The sequence below is a fragment of the Pygocentrus nattereri genome, chromosome 23, assembly GCF_015220715.1.
Source record: "Pygocentrus nattereri isolate fPygNat1 chromosome 23, fPygNat1.pri, whole genome shotgun sequence".
NCBI lineage: Eukaryota > Metazoa > Chordata > Actinopteri > Characiformes > Serrasalmidae > Pygocentrus > Pygocentrus nattereri.
Window position 1 is genome coordinate 30,963,163 of NC_051233.1, and position 10,000 is coordinate 30,973,162.

The following is a 10,000-nucleotide window of genomic DNA, read 5'->3' on the forward strand; positions in this document are numbered from 1 at the left end:
CAGCCGAAACACCTCTCAACACAACCAAAAACCCTCGCAGTACAGCCGAATCACCTCTCAACACAACCAAAATCCCTCCCAGTACAACCGAATCACCTCTCAACACAACCAAAATCTCTCCCAGTACAGCCGAAACACCTCTCAACACAACCAAAATCCCTCCAGTACAGCCGAAACACCTCTCAACACAACCAAAATCTCTCCCAGTACAGCCGAAACACCTCTCAACACAACCAAAATCCCTCGCAGTACAGCTGAAACTCCTCTCAGCACAACCAAAATCCCTCCCAGTACAGCCCGAAACTCCTCTCAACACAACCAAAATCCCTCCCAGTACAGCCGAATCACCTCTCAACACAACCAAAATCTCTCCCAGTACAGCCGAAACACCTCTCAACACAACCAAAATCCCTCAGTACAGCCGAAACACCTCTCAACACAACCAAAATCCCTCCCAGTACAGCCGAAACACCTCTCAACACAACCAAAATCCCTCCCAGTACAGCCGAAACACCTCTCAACACAACCAAAATCCCTCCCAGTACAGCCAAAACTCCTCTCAGCACAACCAAAATCCCTCCCAGTACAGCCAAAACTCCTCTCAACACAACCAAAATCCCTCCCAGTACAGCTGAAACTCCTCTCAACACAACCAAAATCCCTCCCAGTACAGCCCGAAACTCCTCTCAACACAAACAAAATCCCTCCCAGTACAGCCGAATCACCTCTCAACACAACCAAAATCTCTCCCAGTACAGCCGAAACACCTCTCAACACAACCAAAATCCCTCAGTACAGCCGAAACACCTCTCAACACAACCAAAATCCCTCCCAGTACAGCCGAAACACCTCTCAACACAACCAAAATCCCTCCCAGTACAGCCGAAACACCTCTCAACACAACCAAAATCCCTCCCAGTACAGCCAAAACTCCTCTCAGCACAACCAAAATCCCTCCCAGTACAGCCAAAACTCCTCTCAACACAACCAAAATCCCTCCCAGTACAGCCGAAACACCTCTCAACACAACCAAAATCCCTCCCAGTACATCCGAAACACCTCCCAACACAACCAAAATCTCTCCCAGTACAGCCGAATCACCTCTCAACACAACCAAAATCCCTCCCAGTACAACCGAATCACCTCTCAACACAACCAAAATCTCTCCCAGTACAGCCGAAACACCTCTCAACACAACCAAAATCTCTCCCAGTACAGCCGAAACACCTCTCAACACAACCAAAATCCCTCCAGTACAGCCGAAACACCTCTCAACACAACCAAAATCCCTCCCAGTACAGCCGAAACACCTCTCAACACAACCAAAATCCCTCCAGTACAGCCGAAACACCTCTCAACACAACCAAAATCCCTCCAGTACAGCCGAAACACCTCTCAACACAACCAAAATCCCTCCAGTACAGCCGAATCACCTCTCAACACAACCAAAATCTCTCCCAGTACAGCCGAAACACCTCTCAACACAACCAAAATCCCTCGCAGTACAGCTGAAACTCCTCTCAACACAACCAAAATCCCTCCCAGTACAGCCGAAACACCTCTCAGCACAACCAAAATCCCTCCCAGTACAGCCAAAACTCCTCTCAACACAACCAAAATCCCTCCCAGTACAGCCGAAACACCTCCCAACACAACCAAAATCCCTCCCAGTACAGCCAAAACTCCTCTCAACACAACCAAAATCCCTCCCAGTACAGCCGAATCACCTCTCAACACAGCCAAAATCCCTCCCAGTACAGCCGAAACACCTCTCAACACAACCAAAATCCCTCCCAGTACAGCCGAAACACCTCTCAACACAACCAAAATCCCTCCCAGTACAGCCAAAACTCCTCTCAACACAGCCAAAATCCCTCCCAGTACAGCCGAAACTCCTCTCAACACAACCAAAATCCCTCCAGTACAGCCGAAACACCTCTCAACACAAACAAAATCCCTCCCAGTACAGCCGAAACACCTCTCAACACAAACAAAATCCCTCCCAGTACAGCCGAAACACCTCTCAACACAACCAAAATCCCACCCAGTACAGCCGAAAAACCTCTCAACACAACCAAAATCCCTCCCAGTACAGCCAAAACTCCTCTCAGCACAACCAAAATCCCTCCCAGTACAGCCGAAACACCTCTCAACACAACCAAAATCCCTCCCAGTACAGCCGAAACACCTCTCAACACAACCAAAATCCCTCCCAGTACAGCCAAACTCCTCTCAACACAACCAAAATCCCTCCCAGTACAGCCAAAACTCCTCTCAACACAACCAAAATCTCTCCCAGTACAGCCGAAACACCTCTCAACACAACCAAAATCCCTCCCAGTACAACCAAAACACCTCTCAACACAACCAAAATCCCTCCCAGTACAGCCGAAACACCTCTCAACACAACCAAAATCCCTCCCAGTACAGCCAAAACACCTCTCAACACAACCAAAATCTCTCCCAGTACAGCCGAAACACCTCTCAACACAAACAAAATCCCTCCCAGTACAGCCGAAACACCTCTCAATACAACCAAAACCCCTCTCATTACAACCAAAACTACTCCCAGTACAACTGAAACTCCTCCCAGTACAACTCCTGCAAGGGTAACTAAAAGGGTAACTAAAATTCAGCAATCCAAGCCCCTGCCAGTACAACTGACACTCCTCCCAATTAAACTGGAACTCCTCCCAAATCAACCGAAACTCATCCCAGTACAAACTTTGTCAGAGCAGCTGAAACTCACACATCTTTCAACAACCAAAACTCTTCCCACTACAAATGAAACTCCTCCCACTACAACTGGAACTCCTCCCACTACAACTGAACCCCCCCCTGCTATAAATGAAACCCCTCCCACTACAACTGAACCCCCTCCCACTACAACTGAACCCCCTCCCATTACAACTGGAAGTCCTCCTACTATAACTGAAACCCCTCCTGCTATAACTGAAACCCCCCCTGCTACAACTGAAACTCCTCCTACTACAACTGAAACTCCTCCTACTACAACTGAAACTCCTCCTACTACAACCAAGTGTAAAAGCATGTGGCTAAAGTCTTATCAGGACTTCATCCGCATGCTCAACACAGGAAGTGTAAGGAGGGTCAAAGTGTTTTTCGGAGGCAAGTTAGCCAGCTTGCTAAGTGCTATGTTAGCTCCTTGGCTAAGTGCAGCTGCAAACAGCTCACCTCACCCCAAACCGCTCCACAACCACATGTAGCCGTACAAGCGCACCAAAACAGAGGCCGCTGGTTTTCCTGGACCAACCTCGGCTCAGATAATAAACCCGAGACGAAGCCGAGAACGCGCTCCAAACCGGACAGACGCTCGCTAATGGGATTTATATGGACCACAGAGGAGATGAGCATCACTCCTCTGTTCCGCTCACAGAACCGACGGTACCATTTCACTACTTTAGAGCAGATGCTCCAGAACGGTCTTTAACGGAAGAGCCGGAGGGGCTTTAATAAGCAGAACTGTCAGCGCACCTACTAGAGGTGCTAGCGTGTGACCTTCTGACCCCTGACAGCTCCACAGACGGTCCATCGACGCACCGCGCTGGCAGCTAAAAGCGCCGTTATTTCGGAGCTTCGCTTTTTTTGTTATTCTTTTTCCTTTTTTTCCCGAACAAAAACACGAGCGGATAAGTGCTTTAAATGAGGAGGTTCAGGAAGAGCGAGTCGAGTTAAAACACAGCGCAAACACGCACAGAAACGACTTGGCTCAACGAAACTTTAACACCATTAACCTCCGAACGGCCTTGCGGAATATTTACTCTTTCCTCTCCCTCGCTCGCTCACTCGCTCGCTATCGTCCTCATCCCTTGTTCATAAATATTCATCTCCCTAATGGAGTTTTTCACAGTGTGAGTTCAGTTAATACCATCTGACCCCATCCGGAGCGAGAGAGAGAGAGAGAGAGAGAGAGAGAGAGAGAGAGAGAGAGAGAGGCAGGCTGCGAAAATGAAAATCATGATTTATTCTCTCCCTCCGAGCTCTTTCCTCTTCATTCTCGCAGAAAACAAACCAAAGCAAAGACATTAAAGAGCAAAGGGGGGAAAAAATTCCTGATTTTTGTGCCGCACTTTTATTCCCGTTCATCGGCAGCGATGCTGGAATCCACACAATCAAGCCTACTAAAGGAAAACGTGAATTCACCACGGGGAAGGGTGTTGTTAGGCACGATGGGAAGCAAAGTCAAACTCCCTCCCATGTGATCAAATCCCTCTAATGCACGGCCTCAAGTGGCTTAATGCTTTCATAAAACACACGTTATATATCATATAATCATTTACAACACACCATTTTTCAGAAAATAATTTCTCATTGATAATAATTGACATAAATGATTATTCTGCCAAGAAATGTAGTTCCTTTAGAGTATGGTGTTGTTGCCAAGCAACCATAAGCTGCTGACTGAGAGGGCTGTTTGTTGACCCATCACTGTACACTGAGGTCTTCGCTCCCCAGCTGACCTGGCTAGAGGGTGGAGCTGCACACAACTCAAAATCATGCAGCCGTAACCGTCCCGCATTCCTTTTTCAAAAAGTTCTCAGTTTCAGTGTTTGATTTGATGAGAAAATGCAGTTTTAGTTATGAGCTCAATGTGAGACTCGAAAGTAAGAGAAGAATCAAGAAGGCAGCCGAGGATCTTAACAAACTGGGCTGGCTTAATATCGACACCATCAGCGTTGACTGAAGGGTTCAATACCTGGGAAACTGAGGTTTTAGATCCGCCTAACAGAACCTCGGTTCTATCAGCGTTTCGTTTCAGATAATTAGTCTGCAACCAAACCAAATCTCTGACACAAGTCTGGGCGGAGGCAGAGAGGGAGGCAGTGCTGGCGTAAATCTGAATATCCTCAGCAAAGCAGTGAAAGTTGTAACCATGGTTGCGGACGATCTGACCGACCTGCTGCGTTTAAGGTTGTGAAGTAAAGATGAAACATAATAAACAATATTAATGACCGTAATCACCAGAACAGACAGACAGACGGAGAGGCACGAAGCACCCAGTCGCATCCGGATCTGGTGCTCGTATAAACGCTGCCTGCTGAGGTTCTTCTGTTCAGCTGTTTTCCTCGGGTAGCGTAGATGTATCCTTCACTGACTGACATACCCCACAATCCTGTCACTGCCCACGTGATTGGGAAAAAAAATTCAGACAAAAAAAAACAAACTGACTCTGTGGAGAGGTTTGGGCACAAACCCAAGACCTTCCACAGTTACAGAAGGTTCAGCTGGTCTCCTCAAAAGATGCTAATGTCTAATGTTAACAGCTGTTGTATCCTGGCAACGGTGTGATGTAGCAGGTACTTCCGAAGGCACTGACTTGACTTCAGAGACAGCTCAGACGGCAGGACACCGAAACAGCCACCTTCAGTCTGGGGTGCAGTCAAGAAAAAGCCACCAAGCTTTCAGCTCCTTAAATATTCCATTACGTTTAATGCAGGAAATGCACTGGAATTCAGCTGATGAGTGAATGGAGAGGCTGAAAGAGCCCAAGTAGAGTCCATTTCTACCCTTGGCCACCTCTTCAGCGCTGTCGGAACAAAAACTCGTATCTGCATTTTTGCCGTTCGGAATGTTTTTCAGCTACACCACAAATCTCATCCCGAGGGGACCAACAGAAACGATCCAATGTGGCTTATAATAAAACGTATCACGCTGCTGACCCTGCCGGGCACGTTTCTATTAAAATGACCGCGAAAGTCGATCATTCATCGGAGAACTATTTCTCAAAAACACATTTGATAAATGAGACTTCAGCCTAAAAGATGAGCTCTAAACGCTTTCTCTGCAACTCAACTGCGGCAGACTGCTAAAGAAAGAACGAAGCCTCTAGTGCCCCCTAGAGGCATCTCTAAGAAGCGCCTCTGAAGTTCATGACGCATTTACATAACGTCACCCGGAAAAAGTGTGTGTGGGCTTCATAAGACGTATTGGCACTTATAGACTGGTTCTTCAAGGGTTCTCCAGTAAGGGAAGGGTTCTATACAGAGCCACGAACACCCAAAGAACCCTCTGCATGTTTAAAGGTTTCGTTGCCTTGTGAAAGGTTCTTCAGATTGATGGAGAACGCGCTGCAGATGGTTCTATCACCAACAAGGGCTCAATAGAAGAACCCTTTTTGATGCTATATAGAAACCTTTTCAAAGAGGTTCTATTTAGAAATATCTATGGCACATTCTCCACCAGTCAGAAGAAACGTTTCACCATGGAAACAACTCTAATTATGCAAAGGGTTCTATCAGTGTTTGTGGTTCTACATAGAACCAATTTCTTTACTCAGAAACCCGTGAAGTACCATCTTTTTAAGTTCTGTTTTTCGATATGTTCCTATTTAAAGAAATGGTTTCAGGTTTTTTTGGTTATGCTGCATCCCTATGATCTGTAAAAGGTTCCGAAAGTCTGGTTTAGATTGTACAGACGCTGTGAATGTGTAGCCCTGCGTTCCCACCGGCAGCGACCTGTCATCTGTTGTCGCCCGAATCGCTGGCTGCTCATCCCCTGTGGTTGTTTCTGACCGTTGGTTGCCATGGTTTCACTGACACCAAGCACAAATCAGATGCATTCACACTGAAATGAAAAACCCTGTGAGAAGTCGCTTGTGTGCTTATTTGTATTTAACCCCTGTCTGTGCAGTCAGACTGTGAGGAAAACAGTACTTGGTCCTTGCGATTTATGTCTATTTGCAGTGCCATCATTATTCCATCTCTAATAGGAACAATTACCCAGGAACCAAAAACAGAGTGTACTGTTTCACCGTGGCAGAGATACAGTGCGTATTACGCTGCTCAATCAGAGCCGGTTTATAAGGAGCCTGGCCGCTTCCTATTTCCCCCATTATATCAAAAACAGGACTGCTAAACACCAGGGCACCTGCCAGGGAGTCCTCAATGAACGGGAGTGAATGGAGCTCAACAGCTAAAAACAAAGAGTTCAAATCCTTTAATTTTAGAAAGTAGAAGGATGGATTTCACTAAAACTCACCTGCAAGTTTCCTCTTTTCTACAGCAAACAGGTTTTGGGCAGCAGGACGCGAACATCACTGCTACTGAGTGCTGATGACTGACGTCATGAGGCGGGTTTTAAACTCAGAGCGGTGCTAAAGTGTTTTATGCCTCTCTGTGTCAGGAAATGAACTTTTCTTTTACATAAAAATGCTCCACGTCAACCCCTTTATTTTGGACTTGCTCAGGAGCGCCCTCTAGTGTCTGAGAAGCCCAGAGGACAGTACAGAGTGGACATTCTGCTCTCTACGATTCTCTGGCTCAATGCTCAGTTCTGACTGGTAAATCGCCACATCGCTACACTCCTAATTTGCATATGGTTAAACATTCAGCTCAACTTTGTTGCTGACCCCGTCCACTTTGCGTCGTCACACTGAGTGAGTCTAAACACGAAGGTAGCAAAATACGCAAAAAGACTCAAAAGCACGACTCAAACTAGTGAGGTAGCCATTTAAACACAGCAGCAGCGTTTCGTCCAGCCCCAAAAAAAACACGTGAGACGGTCATTCGCCGAAGTCTTTCAGCGACAGAGATCAGAGCGACAGAGAAAGACTCACCGATGACGTAAGTGAGCAGCAGGGCAAGCGTGACGGTGACGGCGCTGGCGCTCAGAGCCGTACACTTCCAGTTACAGCAGCGGTACGGTTTACTGAAGGAGAAGAGCGGCCTGGACAGGGGGGTCCTGGGTAGCGGCCTGGGGGGTGGAGAGTAAACCGTGCTGGAGGTCAGCGGGTAGTTCTGATTGGTCGCGTTGAAGAGCGTCGAGGAGCCAGAGCCGTGCTTGAACAGGAAGTGCCTGGAGATGAACAGGTAAGAAAGGTTTACGGTTAATTGAACCAATTAATCAATTAACGTCTTAATGATGTTAAGGCACAGTTATGACCAGTGGCGGTAAAATCAGTGTTGCTATATTATATATGAATGATTTCAGACCTACAGCTGATTGAAAGGAGTGGAAAGGAGTGCATATTCTAAATCTTTAGTTATTTGCAGAAACCATTTAGAACGTAAATACAAATATTATTTAGGTAAAACGTAATTCACTATAATTTATGCAAATACTTTACAAAATTACAGGGATAAATTTAAGCGTGTGAGATGTAAACAGAGAGATTCAGAGCAGTTTGGTGTGAAACAGTTCAGATGTCTTTACAGTGATGGTGATGGGAACCAGGCGTCGCCATGACTACAACACAGATATAGACACTTTATTTACCATCCAGAACCACCAGAGAACCTACACGAGTCTTCTGAGCTTATATGGAATGTTGATGATGGAAAACAGTGGAAAATCTGGAAATAATGAGTTTTCTTTGGGGACTATTTTGCCGCACAGCGCCCTGCATGTCTCCCTCCACCATGAATGGAGTTGAAGTTCTCTAAACTCTCATAAAACAGCGTCTCAGTCATCAGGCAGTGAATTCAGAACCAGCTCATGTAGGAACTTTCTGTAGGAGCTTTTAGAGGGACGTCTGGTTCCCATCACCACCACTGTGAACGGCTCTGACTCAGCAGGTTTATCTAGAACAGAGCGATACACACCGAACCGCTCGGAATGACTCTGGAGCTTGGCCATCTAACTATGTTACAAATTTGGGGAATCTTTTGAGAAAAAGTCGAGCTTGGCTACGGAACAAACTGATCATTAACACTTAATCATTAATAGATTAATTAGAAACAGAAACGACGGTGAAAAGAGAGAAAGAGAACACACAAGAGAACAAAGCAGAGAATGAATCTGACAGTTTCTCCGCTGGTTCTGGTTGTTAATCGCAGCCCGTCTTTGGAGTCCGATTAATTATGGACATTTAGCACTGGAGGTTAATTTGACTCCAGATAATATCTTTAGGATTAATTAAGCTATTAATTGAATTTAAAAGGGGGGCCACTCACACAGGCCGTCTCATTATAGGTAATTATAGTGGGTCACAATAGAATATACTATTCTCAGAAACACTCGGGTGCTTTTGTCTGAGCTCCTGCATTAACTCCCAGCCCGCTGTGTTGACGGACGCCGCCCGCCACTTTATAATTAAAGACTGATAAAACACAATAGAGCAGTGGACATTGGGCGAGCAGTGGACATTGGGCGAGCAGTGGACGCTCGGCTTGCATTTGCTGCTAAGAAGCCGTCTGAGATAAAGGAAAATGATTGAGCCTGGTCACCAAGTCAAATGGCAGTGGGCACATTTGTTGGTATTTCAGAAATGTTTTGTTTGAGCGCAACAGCCCTAATAACTACCTCAATAATCAATAAATGAATCACAAAAAATGATCAGCACAGCTACTCTCCCACTATTCCCATTAAAAAATAATAATAATAAATAAATAATAGTACTACTATAATTTATAATTGCTATAACTAAAATAATAATGATCAAAAAATGAGCAAAATATCATCAGAAATTGTACATTTTTGTTTGAGTACAAGAGCTATAAGACTTAATTATTATCACCAAATAAATAGGGTCCATTGACCTATTTTGAAGAATAATAATAATAATAATAATAATTAGATTTTTGTCTACTATCATCATTAAAATGATCAAGCTATTATAATCACAAATAATAACGACCAGGCTTTATTTTACAGTGCAAGCCACAACCCGTTATACTTTTATTTTGAAGGCAACCGACAAGTCATGAATCATAAGCTTACATGGTAAAATAACTCTATGGCCAAAAGTATGTGGACATTCCTCCCAATTATTGAGTTTAGGTGTTTCTGCCACACCAATTGCTTTAAAAATGCAACCATAGGCAAACAATGGAAGTGGAATGGTGGTGGCGCCTCAGGCGCTGTTTAAGGTGGAACTGGGAAATTCAAACCAGAAGATGGTGAATGAGAAGCGACTTCAGCGTCGTACAACACAACAAACGCTGAGAGACATCTTACAGGACATTTTGCACTTTTGAGGAAAAGTTTCCTGCCGGAGATGCGAGAAAAGCGACTGTGTCTGAGCTCAAACTTAAAGCAGAGC

At 45.3% G+C, this 10,000-nt stretch overlaps 1 protein-coding gene across 1 annotated transcript in view; it reads right to left on the reverse strand.

Moving 5' to 3' along the window:
• Positions 1 to 10,000, reverse strand: part of tenm1 (teneurin transmembrane protein 1) — a 225,681-nt gene that overhangs the window by 86,881 nt on the left and 128,800 nt on the right. Inside the window, exon 5 of the mRNA XM_037533313.1 lies at positions 7,577 to 7,815. Within this exon, the coding sequence (XP_037389210.1) occupies positions 7,577 to 7,815 (239 nt within the window). The remainder of the gene's footprint in view (positions 1 to 7,576; positions 7,816 to 10,000) is intronic.